General features: G+C 42.7%; 2 protein-coding genes across 2 annotated transcripts; both read left to right on the top strand.

Annotated features, from left to right (window-relative positions):
* The first annotated feature begins 261 nt into the window (after window positions 1-261).
* Window positions 262-11,831, top strand: ubtd2 (ubiquitin domain containing 2). Its single transcript, XM_068716145.1, has 3 exons — window positions 262-393; window positions 3,172-3,408; window positions 10,422-11,831. Exons 1-3 carry the CDS (start codon window positions 324-326, stop codon window positions 10,931-10,933), a joined length of 819 nt encoding a protein of 272 aa, XP_068572246.1. The 5' UTR covers window positions 262-323; the 3' UTR covers window positions 10,934-11,831.
* Window positions 11,832-15,710: 3,879 nt separating this feature from the next.
* Window positions 15,711-19,221, top strand: il12bb (interleukin 12B, b). The gene is made up of 9 exons (XM_068716554.1): window positions 15,711-15,816; window positions 16,515-16,608; window positions 16,733-16,834; window positions 16,992-17,174; window positions 17,843-17,948; window positions 18,054-18,223; window positions 18,379-18,539; window positions 18,667-18,785; window positions 18,945-19,221. The coding sequence occupies exons 2-9, from the start codon at window positions 16,515-16,517 to the stop codon at window positions 18,988-18,990; spliced, it is 981 nt and encodes a 326-aa protein (XP_068572655.1). The 5' UTR covers window positions 15,711-15,816; the 3' UTR covers window positions 18,991-19,221.
* The last annotated feature ends 75 nt before the right edge of the window (window positions 19,222-19,296 follow it).

Below are 19,296 nucleotides of genomic sequence, written 5' to 3'. Positions count from 1 at the left end.
CATTCCACTATCGGTCACCTTGTGACGATGCGAGCCTCTCTGTGGCACTTTCTTTCTCCGCCTTCCCCACAGATGAAGATGAGGGGGCCTGCTGTGCCCCGCCGATGCTGAGAGGAGGGAGGAGGAGGAGGAGGGAAGGAGAAAAAGGGAGGACGGGAGGAAACGAGGAGAAAGGACGGGAGGGAAGGAAGTAAAGAAGGGGAGGGGGGAAGAGAGAGAGAGAGCGAGAGGGGGGGGGGGGGGGGGGGGGGGCTAGTGGATGTAGCTCTAGCTGTGGGCCGGGGGGTGAGCTACCTAGCCCGGGCTGCTTTGCCGAAACATCCATGGGTGGCTGTGTCGGGAGCCACCACGACTCCTCGGGCAGCTTAAACGAGAACTCGGACGGCACTGGAGGTAATTTACAGCGCTTATCAACGTATTTTAGTGCGTACGAGCGTGGCTTCTTTTTTTTTTAGGGGTCTTCCTGTGGGCTTTTTTTGCATGTTGTCCTGGCTGGAGGTCTTCTTCCCTTCCTTTATAACCGAGCCAGACAGAGCCGGAGACAGACACGGCAGCTCCCCCCGGGTAGCTCCCTCCACACAGCGGGCCTCGAAGCAAGAAACGACGCCTCGTCGCTACTTTTCTAAACTGTGTGGGGGGGTTATTTACTGTGCGACGCTTTCCTCCCTTTTGTTCTGTGGTCTTTTGACTGAGCTAGCCGGCTAAAATGTAGCCTCGTTAGCTTGCTAGCTTTTCTGCATAACAAATATGGGTCACAGACGGCAATGGCTTTGCACGGGGAGTGATACAGTGTGATTTCAATCACGTCCGGACTGTTATCGAATGCACGCAGCACTTATGAAACATGTTAGGTTTTTTTAGTTTTTTTATGGACTCTTATGTGTAAGCAAGGCGTTGAGGCATGTTCAGTGCTGTGAAGTGTTGGGGAGGGAGGAGGATGAGGTGTCAAAACTTAAAGGGTGCTTCACCCTTATGATGAAGGAAGTGTGCTTTTCACTGTGATCAAGGCCCGAGAGCAATAAGCACCATGTTGTTCATCAACTAAGAGCAGAGCAGAGTAGTATCAGACTACAGAAGACTGCAGCGGATTAGGTTTATTGTATTTAAACAGTAGTGCATGCAATACCTAAGGTTATTGAGCATGTTATACCCTTATTACAAAACATATCCATAGGGTGCACTGCTTTTTACCACTAGCTCTTTTCTGGTGGTACTGTTACTTTTAATTTTGATAAAGCTACGGTGCTGTTGACAACTTTGTGCTGTAGTTTCCTGTGTCTGGTCTGAAAAGGGGTTCCACTTCTGGCCACTGAGTTATTTTAATCACTGATCGGAGATAGATCGGGGTCACTTTGTGATGCTGAGCTACAGCCTGGTTTCCTTAGTGTTTTACTTTTTTGACACTGCATCCGTCTTGACGACGTGTTCGGCCATCTCCCTGACTTCCTGGACGTCTAGATGTCACGTAAACATGTTCCAGAGATCCCTGTATCTGTGGAGGAGAGTTTGTAGTAACAAGAAGCGATGCAGTGTTAAAACAAGATGCACACAAGCAGCTGTTACTTGACACCCGGCTCGATGAGGAGGCAGTTAGACTCGAACACATGTCAATTTATCTGTTTTCACCAAAGCAGGTGTCATAACTAGGTTTATCTAGTTCAAGAGTCATCACTAATTGTTTTGAGGAATTACTGGAAGAAGTAGTAGGCCCGTGTTTATAAGTACATTTGTAAATTATGAGCAGATGGATGAGCTGGAAAGTAGGTTAATGCAGAAGTATGAACAAACGGACAAGTAGTCAATGTGGAAAGCTTAAATTCAAGAATGTGGGAAGCTGGTGAGTGTTTGATAAGACATGGGCACCAGTGTTAGAATATATAAGAGGTATAAGGCCGGAAGAAGGTGTGGGATATATGGTCGACAATAATAACCCTGTAATAGTGGTAGCTACACTTATTTGTGTTTTATATATATATATATATATATATATTTATTTTTGTCACTATTATTAAAATGCATGAAGCACATTTTACTGTACATATTCTGTTATTGTTTGAGTCCGTATGAGCTGCTGCTGAGGTTTTCACATAGCTACGTGTCGCTAATGATGTTTATAAATGCTATTATCTTTATAAATGCTATTCGAATGTACTGCTGGGACGTCTAAATTTCCCCCCACGCACAGCTGAAGTTTCTTATTTTGGCAACCGAGGACCTCATTTACCCTCGTCCCTCGATTGAGTACAATAATCTGGTGGTTTTATGAGCCATTTTTAAAAAGAGAATATTCTCATAACAGTGTGCATGTCTTGTATACTGGTGAATTATAGCATTATACACAACCAAAGAGGGGAAAAAGTCAATTTAGGCATAAACAGTCTGTCAGTTGGAGCTCCTATTTACTACAAACAGTCAGTTGAAGGTTGGTATTATCGGACTGTGCCATGTGATCATCAGAGAACATGTGTACCAGCAGCAGGTGTAACTCAACACCTTGACCCGTCATCCTCTCCTCTGTCTCTGTGTTGCACACACACACACCTACACTCACACACACACACACACACACACACACACACACACACTTCCCCGTACCTGTTGTCCCCATTGGTGTTGATCCAGATGGTGTTATTCATCAACCATTCTGCTGCAGATGGAGCACTGTTAGATTCTATAACCCTAACCTTGTAACTGGGTTGAGAAACATAATATGTCTAGCTCCGGTTCTGCTCAGTCTTAAGTGTGTGCTCCATGTATATATCACATGATGGTGTGTAGGCTCAAGTTTAGTCTGTCGTCTGAGTTTTAGTTTTAAAAAAACAAAAAACTGATGCTTTGTTTCAGATGAATCCTAACTCTTCTTATTCCTTCTTTCTCCTTTACTCTTCATCCCTACTTCTCATTTTCATCCTCTGTGTATTCCCCCTCTCGCTTTCTGACTGTCATCTTCCACTTCCCTCCATCTACTTTCCCTTCCCAACATCCCCATTTGTTTCTGTTTTTCTTCTCCCCCTCCTCTATCCATCCCCATTTTACTTTCTTTCCTCACATCTTTCCTTTTACCCCACCCTCAATCTTGTGTATCTTTTTTGTCCTTCCTCCCCACCGTCCTGTCTTCCTCTATCTTTCTTTTTCTCTCCATCTATCCTTTCCTCCCCCCCCCCCCCCCAGTGACTCTAGGGCGTAACCAGCCCCTGAAGAGAGAACGGCCTAAATGGAAAAGTGACTACCCGATGACTGAAGGCCAGCTGCGCAGCAAGAGAGATGAGTTCTGGGATACGGCGCCAGCATTCGAGGGCCGGAAGGAGATCTGGGATGCGCTGCGTGCCGCGGCCAGCGCCTTTGAGAGCAACGACCACCTGCTGGCTCAGGCCATCCTCGACGGGGCCAGCATCACACTGCCGCACGGTAACACATTTACACACATTTACACCGTGGTAGACATAGCAGATACCTCATAGTGTTTGTTTAACTCTCCAGGAAATACTGCTCGAGGTACCTAATGTAGGACAGTTGACGATTACCTCCCTTTTTACCAAGTTGTCTAGAGAAACTAAAACTCAGGAACTCAGCTGCAGAGAACAGTTTGAGGCTTTTCTGGAGGCTGCAGATCTTTTTTTTTCTTGGTGCCAGATCACAGTTTTGGCTTCTCATGATTAAATTGCAATTGGAACAACGGCAGATGTTTAAAACGCATGCTCCATTCAGAAAACTGCTGCATAGCAAATCAAGCACTTCCTATAATAACTATCCAGATGATTTGGCTTCACTTTGGGGAGCTGTCATGCTGCGCGCACAACCTACAGTGGCAACCTGCGAAAATCTTTATGGAATGTTGCAGTCCAGAGCAGAAGAGTAATATACTGTATATTACACGTTAAAATGGGGCAAAACAAAAATGCACTGAATTCAGGTGGAGAAGAATGTTATTTTTAAGTCTTCTTTGGATGCAAAGATCTGTTGATTAGATTTAAATGTGAAAGTGCAATCAAAATCCTTTGTCCCAAAAAATAATGAACAATTATTATAAATAATCGTGATCTCAATATTTATCAAAATAATCAGGATTATCATTTTTGCCATAATCGTGCACCCCTAATTTTAAGAGAGATCCAGCAAGGGGCTAAACCTTTAGACGTGTGAAGGCAATGGCCCCTACTTTCCCCCCCAAAAAAAATACTTTTTTTGTAATTTAGTTAAGCAAAAATGCCAAACGTTTGCTGGTTCCAAATTCCTAAAAGTCAGGATTTGATGCTGTTCGTTTTCATACTTGATAGTAAATTGAATATCTTTTTTTAATAGTAAATTGAATATCTTTTTTTAATAGTAAATTGAATATCTTTTTTTAATAGTGAATTGAATATCTTTTTTTAATAGTAAATTGAATATCTTTTTTTAATAGTAAATTAATAGTTTTGGACGGTTGGTCGTTCTTGGTGTAAAACCATTAACTATGTGGGTGTTTTTGTAAGTTTAACGTAAAAGCAGTGTAAAACAATTAGTTCATGCAGCATACAATTAGTATGTAGCATGGAATTGGGACCCAATGAGGGTGACTTGCTTCCTTCCCACCTGCCAAATATCATTAACAACTCTTAGATCCAGATGTTTGTTGCATAGCAAATGAAGCATGATGTTGCAACTACACGTACAAATTCTGGCCTCAAATTTATTTGAACACAGATTTTGGTGGGTAGTTTTAGAACAGCCTTGTCTAGTTTGAAAAGTGGAGGCAATAAAACAACCATCTTAAGCTCATGCAGCTACCTTCATGTTAAAGTTTCACAAACTGGAAGTAAACTTTCTCACACATGGCTACTCTTTTCTGTTTGTGTGAGTGGCTTCTGCGCACAATGATTGAGTGTCTAATCAATATGGAGCCGATTCCAAGCAACAACAAGCATTTACAGCATTCAGCCCGCAGTTAAAAGGAGTTACAGATGCTGAAGTACTGTATATCTCAATGACCGCATTGTAGAGTTGAGACTGAAGCTATTAGGAGGTATATACTGTACTGTATGAGGAATCAATAAATAATACATTAAAAGAGAGGCGTGTCCTTGGTAGGATGTAATGAAGTAATCACTCAGGTACGTATAAAGATAGTGTATCCTCTAAAACTTACTGAAGAGCATTCACATAAAACAAATCAATACAGTTGGCTCAGATTCAAGAAGCCCAACAGCTCCACACAGTATTCATCAGTCGCGTGTGCAGGCTTTCTATTTGTGGATGTGCGTCATTCTCTTGATTCCTAATTCGTATAATTTCAGGGTCATATTACCTCAACTGAGGAAAGGAATGGTTACCTTCCTCTTGTTAAGACATTGTTATGATGAGTTCTGGATGGGGACGCATAGATAGGGATGTAAGAAAATCTTTACGATATTACATATTACATTACAACATTACATACTGTATCGATTCTCAAAACCACTGTATATATTTTTAAATAATAGTTTATGACCTGATCAAAGATCTGAACTCAGTTATGACATTATTTCATTTGAAAAGCTATATGCCCTCTCAAAGTACTGTTACTGTTTAGATGTCGGATGTTACAGGGACTGTTTTGATTCCATACAAAAAGTAAAGATTTTTTCTCTGATTTTATGCCCATTGTGATGTGTTCTTTAAATAATGACAGCTTTCCTAAAATTAGATTTAAAAAATTGACATATACCGATTTGCTAACAGTGGCGCAATATATCGCAATATATTGAATCATAACCTCTGTATTGGCTTATTTTGATATAAAGCACCACACTGGTACAGCATCATTTATATTTAATAGTCAATAGATAACATGGTGGTTAGCAGAAACTTACTTTGGACTATCCCCAAATAATGCCTTTTTGTATCAGAGGCAGTTCATTTGGTAACAGCTTGACGAACTTGAAGAAAACCAGAGGTGCACAGATTCACTCTTTCAGTAGGCCAACAGTTACACTAACCTCACATCACCTCTACTTAACAATGATTTGGGTATAGCAGTTACCAACAGACAGGCTTTCCATGCATGTAAACACAGCCAGCACTCCTTTCCCTTTTAGTAGTTTGGCCAGGTCAGATCAGATCCCGATGTGCTGCAGCTGTGGATTCCCCAGGCCTGATGTCACCATTTCGCCAATCCAGTACTCCAGTACAACGAGCAGCCAGCTCACTTCAATGATTTTATCACTCACAGCCTTTTTCTATTGCTCTTATTTTGCTCAACTGGTTATTTTGGCACAGTGGTGCTTTGAGCTAAAAGCTAATGTTGGCATGCTAACATTCTCACGATGACAAGGGCTAACATGCTGATGTTTAGCAGCTGTAATGTTTACTATGTCCAACATCTTAGTTAGATGTGTTAGCATGCTCACTTTTTCTAATTTTCACTTGATGGTGCAGGAAGAGAAGTCAGAGTATCACCAAAGTGATTACAAATCATCCTGAGGAGAACATGAATTATGAAATGTTACATAATTTCGGGGAAGTCCATCCAATATATGAGACATTTCACTCAAAACCACAAATATGGAGTCATGGTGGCACAAGATGGAAAGTCAGGGGATCACTAAAGTCATCAGGATTCATTAGGCCAGTCACGATAATTTACGCTATAGACTTATCATGCGACGTACGGACATGACGGTGATCATTTTTGCTGACCTCGACATTGCCCGTTGTGTTTAAACATGTGTTTGTTTACATAACAATGTCCCCAATGTTTTCAGCCAACAGGCAGGGTTTTCCTTACCATTGTAAGACTTGGGTATTGCGCAGACATTGCACATTTTGTTTACTAGAGCCAGAGAACCCAATTTATTTATTGTTTTGGTTGTGTGGTTTTATTCTCTAGTCTTTTATTTATTTAGAATATTTTTATATATTTTTTCACATTCCAATTCCAATGTTTGAAGCAATCAGTTTATTGCACTTTGAAAGTGTGTACTTGCATAATTATGCTATTATGTTATCATTAAACGTAAAATATTCTTAAAATGAAAATAATATCATTTATCGCTTTATTATTTCTGGGACAAAATATCATTGTGCAAAAGTAGTTACCTGGACTGTGAATGTCTGTAAATAAAGTTTCATGGCAATCTAGCCATGAAACTTCAGATCCAGTAGTCTGGACCAAAGCGGTAGACCGATCGGCCGACATACATCCCTAGAGAAAAATGAAGCTTTTTAGAATCAGTCAATGATCCTGAAAAAACTCTTTGAAACGCTTGAATTGCTTTCATTACTGTACTAAAACATACAGTGCAGACTTTGTTGTTGCCATTCATCAAACAAAATTGAATATTTAGTTTTTCTTAGAACTCCCACTTTACTCAAAATGGACACTGTTCACTCATTAGAGATGCATCAGTTGATGGGCTCCTTCTTCAGTGCATCTAATTGGATTGGAGACCAACTTGACCTGCTGTGTTCAAACGTGACTCTGTGAAGCAGAAGATGGGAGCCAGTTGCATCAGCCTGTTGGTCAACATGTTGGATTTTTATCCAACCTTCAACAAACAAAAACGCCATCTTCACTGATTCACGTCATTATAAGCCTCATGTTTCAGCCATTACCAGTCAAGCTCCTTTTTGGGTGGCCATGCGAAAGAGGCCTGCAGCAACAAAGACTTTTTAATGTAAACAAATATTCTCTTGCTCCGTGTAACGTCTTAAATTTGGTGCAAAGGCCGATCCCCCCCCCCCCCCCCCCTTGCAGGGTTGTTTTTCAATCCAAACACTTGTTTAATGAAAGCCAAAAGGCATTAGCACCACCTGGAACCAATTAGGATTCTGCAGCTAAACAGTAATGTGGAGCCAACCACAGAAGAAGAAAAAGCAAGTGAGATATACGGACAGAATCATATCCAAATCGTGTTTGTAGAATGTCAGTGACCCATGTGTAACATTTATCCTGTTAAATAGATACTAGCCTTTTTTTGACATTGGCTGTGACAGCTTCCACATATTTAGCTGTGTCAGCTGGTACCTCGCTGTTACATGAAAGGAATTTTTAGGCCCAGACACAGCACCGAAGGCCGACAGCCTCACATCGCCTTTGTCTTGGCCAAATAAAGTTTCACTTGAACACACCGTAAAGACCGCAGACAACGGCAAACTAGCATGTTGCGTGAGAGGAAATAACTCTCCATACCAGCAGGTGGCGGTAGTCTGTGTTCATTATTCAAAAAGGGAAACCGGAAGACTCCAGACTGAGGATATTCAAGCCGTTGTTATGATCCATACATGAAACACAGCAGCGCTTGCCGTCCGTTTTCATACCACTATCGCTCACCACTTGACTTCATTCCAGATGGCCGTGTCGCTGTGAAATTGCTGTATCGGAATGATTAGATGAGATGAAGATAAAACATGAGAGGAGCCCTCTGTGTAATAACAATAATAAAATAAAGCAGTAAAGAGACGACATCACATAAAAGCCAGCCTGTAAAAACGTGTTTGAAGAAGTGATTTAAAAGAGATTAGTAACTCTGTGAGCCTTATCTCCTCAGGCAGGTCGTTCTAAAGCCGAGGGGGCCTGATGGCAAAAACACGGTCACCTTTAGTTTACACTGCTTTGTAACCAGACACACATATATCCTTAGTTTCAAAGTTGTCAGGGCAGAGACCACCGTAAATAACCAGATCAAGGGTTTAACATTTTGAGTGTGTGGGCTTCTTTATAGCCTGAGTGAGGTTACAATTTTGCCATAATTAAATGTAAAATGGGATAGTAACGCAAGAAACTCTTGGACAAAAACACTGTTAGGTCTGGGCCCCCCCCCCCCCACACACACACACACACACACACACACACACACACACACACAAACACACACACCTTGCCCGACAGCCGGGGTTGATGGAGATGTGTTTCCTGGTTCTTTGGTTTTAAATAACTTCTGTATTTCTTTTCACACCAAGGTTTTTTTTAGTGGATGCTGTTGTTATAAGGCGCTGCACACTTTCTCTCCACATTACCACACGTTTCAGTTTTAGAAACAAAGTGAAGTGCTCGTTCCCTCTCACATTCGCTCTGCCGACTGTGTCGAGCAGAAAGCAAACATCCTGTGGGCTTCTGCTGACTCATCTCAGTCTCACTTACCACAAAACTCACTGTCTCTCTCGAGTGGCTCGTCATTAAACAATACAAGAGAGGTACAAAAAAATGTAATTATTTACACAAGAGACTTCTTGCTTTTTGTGAGGAGAATTTTCACACTGGTCTTTAATTATTTGGTTCTAATTTTTAAACTGTCTGAAGGGCAACAATATTACAATCTTTAAAAACCATTAAAAAGAGAAAACATCTGGGTTGAATTGGCTGATGAATTGGGATTTTACTCACAATTATACATTACTCTTATGGGTAAAAAAATAACCTAAGGCAAGCAAAACACCCGTTACCACAATAAAACTACTTGGTGTTTTCAGGTAGTGACAAACTACTGTGCAGGGTGACCTGTCTGAAATCCCCTCGAGGACCCCTGGGGGGTCCCCCCTCCAATCACCACTGTATTATGTTTCTGTTTGTGGAATTCTGTGACCTCTTCACTACATCTTATTTCCCCCCCTCCTTCTCATCCAACTCTATACTCTGTGTCTGAATCACAGTAGGTCAAAAGTGACATAATTTATTTTAAAGTTCTCACAAAATCCCTTTTCTCCTGCTTTCACTCCTCTTTCCTCAGTCGTTGTTTTTCTGTTGAGTCGGACTCTCATTTCTCCATTCCGTATTATTACAGTGAAATGTGATTTTGTTGAATGGAAACAAAGTTATGTGAGTGTTTGACTTTCAGATTAAGAATGCAACAGTGAAAATATACAAAAGTCAACAACTATGTAGATGCAACACAAATGGGCCAAAAAGTTGTCAAGCTTGTGCATAGCGAGGCACCCGAAAGCGCTCCTTATCCAGACCGTTCATTATAATTAAGGGAAAGTTGAGGGTTTACCTGAAGTGTTCACTTCAGTTGTTAATTGCTTCGTATTGGAACTTCCCAGTTAAACATTAACCTGGTGTACTAAATATAACTGTTCTGTTTATATTGGTATGTGGGTTACAGTAAGCTGTAACCTTCTGCCGATGATGGTTTCTAATGTCTAAGTTGCATATGTAATTCCTATAATAACACACACCATGCATTAAAAATAGCTGCGGTAAGTACAGCAGATCATTTCAGCAAATCGAGAAGTAACCTGGCGGTGTTTCACCTCGCTTCTTCCTTTGAAATGTGTAACGGTTAGAATAGACTAAACCTCTCATAGGAAAATGTTCTGTGTCCCGCCACACTTTCAATGAAGCTGAAGCTTATGTTACCATAACCGATATGATGTTCACAACTGTAAAAATAAACTTTGTATAAAAAGAAAAAAACAATCCCTTTGACATTTATGTAAAGTGTTGACACGTTTTTCCGTTCTTCCAGGAGCTCTGACTGAATGTTACGATGAACTGGGGAACAGATACCAGCTGCCGGTCTACTGCCTCTCTCCTCCCGTCAACATGATCGAAGAGCGCTCCGATGAGCCCGACGGTTCAGATCCAGACTCCAGCGCCGCGGAGCCGTCCACGGGCAGCGCCAGCGACGCCGGCTCGGGAGGGGAGTGCCAGCTCCGGCTCCGGCTCTCCACGGGCCGCGACCTCCGGCTGGCGGTCCGCTCCACGGACACGGTGGGCATGATGAAGCGCCGTCTACACAGTCAGGAGGGCGTGCCTGCCGCAACCCAACGCTGGTTTTTCTCAGGTCGGCCGCTGACTGACAGGCTGCGCTTGGACCAACTCAACATCTCCAGGGACTACGTAGTGCAGGTCATCCTCAGCCAGCCGCCACCGTCCGAGCCGGTCACGACAACAGGACACACACCAGAGTCCTCCGGGCCAGCGGCAGGGGAAGGAGTGGCAGCGCTGACGCAAGAGCCGACGCCCGTGGAGAATTAAGCCCAACCTGGAAGCCTGGAGGGGGGACATCAGAAGAGGAGTAGGATAACAAGGGAGAAAATAATGATTCTGACTTTTCTCTTTTGATCTCTTCTCTTCTCTTCTCTCCTCTCTTCTCCTCTTCTCTTCTCCTCTTCTCTCCTCCTCTCCTCTTCTCTCCTCTCCTCTTCTCTTTTAGTTTGTGCTGAGAAGGGCTTTGTTTCGGGCACAGGTCTGCCGGAGCAAAACGGACTCTTGAATTGAGAAAAAGACTCTTTCTTTTGGTTTTACACGTTGATATTTTGACCTTTTTGAAGTCTTTTTAACTGTTCCCATGGAAACCAAACAACAAAAAGAGAACTATGTCAAGTGGCATAAAAAGGGTTTTCTGACCAACACTGATGTTCAAATGTTTCTGTGTTTCAGTTTCCGCTCAAGTTCTGCTCTCTGGCAAAAACTTGGGTCGGCAGAATTCTGTTTATGAGGCCACAGGGTTATACTTACATACACATATAAATACATTTTCACTACGATACAATTCAACATGGGCAAGTTCAGAAGGAGAAAGACGCTAAAACAATCGTGACGGTTATTTACAGGTCATTTGGGGATTGAGCCAGTATACCATGCTGTAAGGAAAGGTTGCTAGTTAGTAAACAGATGTGTCGGGGGGGCATGCCGCTGCCGCTGGATTAGATGCTTTATTTCACTCTGCTTCACAGAACAATCATGTAATAAACATTAAGTAGTCAGTCAGCCTGTGTGTGTGTGTGAGTGTGTTTGCATAAGCGTATGTGTGCGTGGATGTTCGTATATGATCAAGACACAACCACAATTATTCGTGTGGCAAAAAGGATGGAACGTCAGAAACACAGTTGCATATTTTGATTAAAAATAAAATGTTTTTAATTCAAATTGATCATTGTTTCGGTTCCTCAGTCTCTTGTCTAATTATTTGCTTTGAATATGTTCATATTTTGATATAGAGGTGGAACGAACATGATAGCGGTATCTTAGCAATTACAGTGCGATTTACATTCTCTTGCATTTGGCATTATGGGTGAAGAGATCGCCACCACTCTCATGGCTGCGTAATAAATATGAATCTGGCCAGCAGCCAGATATCTTAGCTTAGCATAAACATTGGAATCAGGTAGGCTGGTTCGGTCTCACCAGCACCTCTATCACTCACTAATTAACACGTTATATTTGGTTGAAATTTTTACACAAACCAAGTTGGCTTTAAAGGAGCTATAGGTGGATCTCCCACCTTTGGACAAAGCCCGGCTAGCTGTCTGCCCCTGCTTCCAGTCTTAACCCTAAACCTAGCTAATGTGGACCTATTGCTTCAACACATGCTGCATCGAAACATTGGCCAACAAACAGTTGCGGCTCTTTTTTTCTGCACGTTAACACTTTGCAGCAAAACTGCTTCCCCCCTACCTTTGATATCAAGTTCATTCTTTTAAACCTTCTCATTCCAGCCAGACAGAACATGGAAAATGTGGAAGGAACTAACCTGTGCGCTAACAAGCTCTGTGTCACCAGTAGCGTGAACGACTGAATGGTGTTAACATGTGTAACTAAGCACTTGCGTTGTATTTGTGGAGGAAGGAGTTAATGGTCCACTTTCATGCAATTGAATGTGAAAGGTCTCGCTGTACATGAGTGACTGGCAGAAGGTAAGTGAATGCAACATAAGGTCAGTGTGGCATTACATGTCAAGTCACAGGAGTGAAGTGAAACTTTCACTTCACTCCTCCAACCCCCACCCCCTCCTCCTACTTCCTCCCTTCTCCCTGATGATTTCGCCAACTTCTTTGACAAGAAGGTAAACGACATCAGATCCTCCTCTCAGCCCCTCTCTCCCTGTCCAATCCTGCCCCCACAGCTCTCCCTCCCATCTCCACGCCCCATCTTACCCTTTCTGGCTCCTCTCTCCCCTAACGAGGTCCTCAACCTTGTTACATCTAACCGCCCCACCACGTGCTCCCTTGACCCGATCCCTTCCCCTCTTCTTCAGTCTATTGCGACTGAACTCCTTCCTTTCCTCACCCACCTCATCAACACATCTCTTGTTTCAGGATGCTTTCCCACGGCCTTCAAGACCGCCAGAGTCACCCACCTTCTGAAGAAACCATCACTTGACCCCTCTGATGTCAAGAACTTCAGACCGGTTTCTCTTCTACCCTTTCTATCCAAAACACTTAAACATGCTGTCTTTAACCAACTGTCTTCCTATCTCCACCAAAACAGCCTTTTGGACCCCCACCAGTCCGGGTTCAAAGTGGGTCACTCGACAGAGACGGCCCTCCTTGCGGTGACAGAGTCGCTTCACGCCGCGAGAGCTAACTCTCTCTCCTCTGTCCTGATTCTCCTGGACTTGTCTGCGGCGTTTGACACTGTGAACCATCAAATCCTCCTCTCATCCCTCGAGGGGATGGGCGTCTCAGGCTCTGCACTCTCCCTGTTTGCATCCTACCTGACGGGTCGATCCTACCAGGTGACATGGAGGGGGGCCGTGTCGGAACCACGCATGTTGACTACGGGCGTTCCACAAGGTTCAGTTCTGGGCCCCCTTCACTTCTCGCTCTACACAACATCTCTGGGTTCTGTTATTCGCTCGCATGACTTCTCCTACCATTGTTATGCCGATGACACCCAGCTGGTCTTGTCATTTCCCCCCGGTGACAAGTGGAGACGCGCATCGCTGCGTGTTTGGCTGACATCTCGAAGTGGATGACGACACACCACCTCAAGCTCAACCTAGACAAAACTGAGCTACTGTTCCTCCCGGGGAAGGGTTGCCCGCACCGGGACCTGTCCATCACCATTGACGATACTGTGGTGACGCCAACTCGGACTGCGAGGAACCTGGGTGTGACCCTGGATGACCAACTGTCATTCTCGGCAAGCATTTCATCCGTTACACGCTCCTGCAGATTCCTGCTCTACAACATCAGGACGATTCGTCCCTTCCTGACTGACGAGACGGCGCAGGTTCTCATCCAGGCTCTTGTCATCTCCCGCCTGGACTACTGCAACTCTCTACTCGCCGGCGTCGGCCATCAGACCTCTGGAGCTTGTCCAGAAAGCTGCAGCTCGCCTGGTGTTCAATCGCCCCAAGTTCTCCCACACAACTTCCTTTCTCCGTTTTCTACACTGGCTACCTGTAAGAGCTCGCATCCAGTTTAAGACTCTGGTGCTAGCCTACAGGGCAGTGAAAGGAACAGCTCCTTCCTATCTCCTATCGATTGGTTGCCCCGTCGCTCAGAGGTCCTGACGGCTGATCGACCCGGTCACGGCTGTTTTCTGTCCTGGTCCCACAGTGGTGGAATGAACTTCCCACTGACGTCAGGGCAGCGGAGTCGCTGCCCATCTTTCGGCGCAGGCTGAAAACCCACCTCTTCAGGAAGTGCTACCCTGAGCCTTCCACTTAGCACTTATTGTATTCATACTAGCTTGTTGCACTTATTGTATTCGTATTACTTATAGCACTAACTGTTTTTCTTGTTTCTGCACTGTACTTTGGCTCTGAGTTATGCTCTGCTTCATGCTCTTAGATGCTTGTTTGGAAAGGGAAATGTACTTATGACTTCTGGTGACTAGTAGTTCTTTTGATTACCGATGTTGGATGCACTTATTGTAAGTCGCTTTGGATAAAAGCATCTGCTAAATGACTGTAATGTAATGTAAAGTCCTCATAATTGTGGCTTTTTTTGGGAAATACCTTTATACATCATACCTGATCGAGTATCAGTCTCAAAATGCCATTTTCTTTGTGCGCAAATATTATTTATAAACATTTTCATAAATCTTGTAATTTGGGACATGTGTGTGGGCTCAATTAGGTGGTCTTTCTGAGCAACAAACCTTTGTTCAAAAACCACAGCGCACACCAGCCATGAGCGATAGTCATCTATTACCTTTTGAGCGGAGGATGTTGAATCAAAAGAAACCTCCATAACTATAATTAGGAAAGAGTTGTACTTATAGTAAATGGTCTGCTGGCAATCATCATAGATATACCTACTCTGGCATAGTGAAATGTTAGTGGTTAAACTGGGAGCACAATGATTGATGGAAACTCCTTTCATAAATCATAGCACTCTATACAGGTAACTTCCCAGATGAGATGATTTACCATATTTCTTTTTCTACATGGGTCAAAGAACGTTTGCGTCACAAACCAAATTCAGCTATCCCTCTCGGGACCCCTTCACATGTAAAACTATTTTATTTCATCACAGTTCTATTCTCTTTTCCACTTCAATGGAAGTTTCATCACGCTCCGCTTTCTTGTTCTCGTTCCTCAGTACTTTTATGACCATTTTCCAGGGTACCTGTTGACTTTTTAGTGATACACCACCACACACTGTCATGCACAAACAAACTTGATCTTCTCCAGTTCCCTTTCACAGAGGTTTCTATCTCTATTGTCCTCCTCGGACTTCCTCCACAATGGTCTGTGTGGCTGCATAATCACATACGTGTATATCATGAATTGGGCTTTTGTCATTTCCTCATGACTGGGTGAATCAGGCTGGACAAAAGGGGAACTTAAATACAATAATAGGGATCTGTTCCTTTGCTTCTTAATTAACAAAACTTGTCCCGGTGTTTCCAAGTGATGGACAACATCATGATCTCAAGTCAACACACACACACACACACACACACACACACACACACACACACACACACATAAACACACACACACACGGGGCAGTTCCTCTTCGTGTCAGGGATTTTTACCTTCTGCTTCTGTCGCATAAATACAAGCAGCAGCATGCTGAGTTCATGCAGATAACTGAACACATACTGAGAATAGCAATCTCACCTCTCTGGTATCCTCATCAGGTCAGCCTGCAGTGAACATTTTTGGATCAAGTCCAGTTGTCAAGGTAAGATCTACTATACTAATTTTAGGATATCTCTAAAGGTTATCTGTTTTATGATGTAGGTCTTTATTCTAATTAATTGAATAAATATCTCTTTCAAAGTAAAAGTTTTATTGAAAGAAATTGGGACATTGTTGATTTGAGGATTTTCTCAATAATCCAGGCAAACTCTTTAAATCTTGAATTAGATGATTTCCTTACAGCATTTTCAGAACTACTTTTACTCAAGTACTACAATTACTTAAATGCACCTTAGAAGTACTTGTATGCTTTACTTCAGTGGTTCCTAAGTAGGATTTGCAAAATCTTTTGTTGTAAATTATTGTTTTACTTCTTCAGCATCCTGAAAAACAATTTAAATAAAATCTCCGCTTTCTTTGAGTATTAACATTTCAGGAGTCCTTTTACTTTTCCTCCGCTACATTTCAGAGAAATGTATTGTACTTTCTATTAGTTTTATTTTCGGATAGCTACTTGTTAAAAATACCCTTGTATTGTTTGGGTGACAAACAACAAGTTTGAACCTGTTTGGTGAAAAACCTTTTGTCTCCAGATCTGTGGATTTTTGTTTTGTTTTTGAACAATCGTACTAATGCATCCTGAAGAGTCTCAGCCTTATAGGATATTAGAATAAGCAGTCAACGTTTAAGCATATAAACTTCCCTCTGTTTATGTACCTGCCCCATTGTCCTTTTTTCCAGATGCGTGCATTGTTCCTAATGATCCTGTATGCTGGACTGTGCTGCGCCAGCTCCATCAGCGACCAAGATAACATAGAGACCCTGATGGATAATGGTTGGTAGCTCCTCCTTTCTCTACTGAATCTTCCTCTCCATTCGTGTCTTCTTCTCACATGCAGTAAATGCTGATTCAAGTCAGTCTGTGTGAATGTGTGTTTTCTTGTCTATGATTTAACTAGTTCTGGTCCTGAGGGTGCCTTACGGTCAGGCCACCATGGTGAATGTTCCTCTGAGCTGTGGAGAAGCTTATGAAAACCAACCTGTGGTCTGGAAGAAAGATGGTAATACAACTGTTACTACTACACGTAATACTACCTCTACTATCACTGGTACTTCTAATAGTACCTGTGCAGATTTGATACATTACTAATAAATCTTAAAAATTTGAGATTATCTAAAAAGCATCATTGTTACATTGACCGATTGATCTTGTCTCAGGCGAAGTGATTGAGCCAGCTCTGCAGGGGAACCAGGTCAAGGTCCTAGTGGAGGAGATGAATGGAGGAAACTACACTTGTCACCTCGGTCCAACTGGAGAATACCTCAACCACACTTTGATCCTGATCCAAGTAGACCCAGACAACAGGACTGTCATACTGGAAGAAAGATCCCCTGAAATGGGTAAGATAGGAAAGATGGAGGGAGTGAGGAAGGAGGAGAACAAAGAAGGCACACAATGAGAGAAAAGACAAACAGAGAGAGATAAAGATGTGTTGTGTAATTGGACCTGGCGAGAGGTATTTCCCTGGAGGAGACATCAGACGGATGTCACTTTAGAGCTGAGTTAAGAAAGAATGTGGGAGACATGGGGAAAAAAATAGACAGAGGTTGTTGCCCAAAAGCAAACAACATTCAAAAGATAAGATGAACGGCGGGGCACATGTAAAAAGAAACGGGATAAAAAGAGGAGCAGAGATAGTGTGACGATGGGAAGGTATGGCACAAGTGGACAGAGAGAGAGAGAGAGAGAAAGGGACGAGTCAACACAGCGATCGAAAGAAGTTACCTAAAGGGGAGAAATCATTAAAAATAGGAAGAAAGCGTCTTTGTCCAATTCATGGCTATACTTTTATATAATAAAGATATATAGAAACCAAAAGTTGTGAAAAGCTCTAAGAAGCTTCAGAACCGTTTGTACTACCAGTTTTGATGATTTATTGATGTTTAAATGCTGGGGACCTTCAAAATAAAGTGCTCTGAAACACAAACATACAGAGGTAAATTGTTCACAAGATCATTCAACACAAAGAAAAAGACTCAAATTGCTAACAGTGTTTCTGTTCCTTCAGGTCACATTCACTGTTCAGCACCTAACTATAAAGGCTCCTTCCACTGCACCTGGAGGAGAACGATGTTCAGACCCGACGCCTCTGTGCTCCTGGTGAAGGCAGAACGGTGAGGACAAAATACAAATACTCATTCAAATCAGGAGTGGATCCTGTATCCTGCATCTTGTTTCGAGATCGGAGTATTGTACCAACCACTTTGTCTTCAATCTAGTGATACGGAAAATATTTCCTGTGAGCTGGATGCTGATGGATCAGGGATTCACTGCCAGGATGCCAGCTGCCCATACAAAGAGGAACAGCACCGCATCTTCCTCACCATCTACATACGCAGTGCTTCTCTTCTCGAGGCCTACACAAAGGCTTTCTACCTGAGAGAGATTGGTAAGTGATTGTATTCTATTATGTGGCCTCATTTTCATCCATCCATCCTCATTCCCTTCTGTCTTTGCCTTCTGTTGTGATCCTGCTGCATTTTACTTTTACGCTCCTCTTTTCACCCTTCCTCCACCTTATTCCTCGCCCTTCATCCTATTTAGTGAGACCGGGAGCACTCCCTAACCTGCGCATCAGTAATGGGAAGGTGTTCAGCTGGAGCTACCCTGACTCCTGGGAGAAGCCCTGCACCTACTTTGGCCTGCAGTTCCAGGTCAAGGTGGTCCACAAAGACTGGTCCTGCGGCAGAGAACCCCACATAATGGTAATCAATATGTGCATGACGTACAGTAGATCCGATTCAAGTTACACTTACTGTGAAAACACATTTGCTGACTTCCAGTTGAACCACACTTCTTTGTCTTTAATGTGTGGTCTCTTCTCTTGTGCAGCTTAACACCACTCAGGAAACTAAGTATGAGGTCAACATTAAAACCCCAAAGTATGTTTTCTGTGTGCGAGCTCAGGACAAATACACCAACGGGCCATTTAGCCACTGGAGCTTCTGCACGTAAGTATATAACTTGGAACATTGAGAACTGTTTTGACTGGGGTTTGTTACCAAATACCTAATTCGATGAGAGCATATGATTTATCCAAATAATATCAAGTCATGCAACCAACATAGATCTGATCCATATTGTTTCATTCCAACCTGTCCTGTCTCCAGAGTAAATAAAGACACCGTGGGCTGCTTCACTGGACCGAAGCCATAAAGCATGGAAGAACACAAGTTTGCAAGAAATCATTTTTCTAACTCTTATTTTTTATTGCAATGCACAAAAACTGGTGCTTTAGGACTGAATGCATACCTGTAAAGTATTTATTGTTTTGTATGGAACTTTTATAATTTGTTATACAATTGAAATCAATTAGTCCTTCCTTTGTGCCCTCTGTGACGTTATTTACAACTCTGCTGGCACAATTGTTGCTAAAAGGTTTATTAAAATGTCATAATAAATTGATGAACATATTAATATACTGTACTTTTGGCATTTTTTGTACAACACCTCAAATGTATT

The sequence above is a fragment of the Cebidichthys violaceus genome, unplaced genomic scaffold, assembly GCF_023349555.1.
Source record: "Cebidichthys violaceus isolate CVI_PGR_0920_01 unplaced genomic scaffold, fCebVio1.0.p SCAF_20, whole genome shotgun sequence".
NCBI lineage: Eukaryota > Metazoa > Chordata > Actinopteri > Perciformes > Stichaeidae > Cebidichthys > Cebidichthys violaceus.
This window is presented reverse-complemented; position numbering and strand designations above follow the sequence as displayed.

What these genes read in the sequence shown, in the direction of transcription:
- ubtd2 (XM_068716145.1), top strand. Translation starts at nt 324, where the DNA reads ATGGGTGGCTGTGTCGGGAGCCACCACGACTCCTCGGGCAGCTTAAAC. An exon ending in GAACTCGGACGGCACTGGAG is followed by an intron (nt 394 to 3,171) that starts GTAATTTACAGC and finishes CCCCCCCCCCAG; the next exon opens with TGACTCTAGGGCGTAACCAG. An exon ending in CAGCATCACACTGCCGCACG is followed by an intron (nt 3,409 to 10,421) that starts GTAACACATTTA and finishes CCGTTCTTCCAG; the next exon opens with GAGCTCTGACTGAATGTTAC.
- il12bb (XM_068716554.1), top strand. Translation starts at nt 16,515, where the DNA reads ATGCGTGCATTGTTCCTAATGATCCTGTATGCTGGACTGTGCTGCGCC. An exon ending in AGAGACCCTGATGGATAATG is followed by an intron (nt 16,609 to 16,732) that starts GTTGGTAGCTCC and finishes TGATTTAACTAG; the next exon opens with TTCTGGTCCTGAGGGTGCCT. An exon ending in AGAAAGATCCCCTGAAATGG is followed by an intron (nt 17,175 to 17,842) that starts GTAAGATAGGAA and finishes CTGTTCCTTCAG; the next exon opens with GTCACATTCACTGTTCAGCA.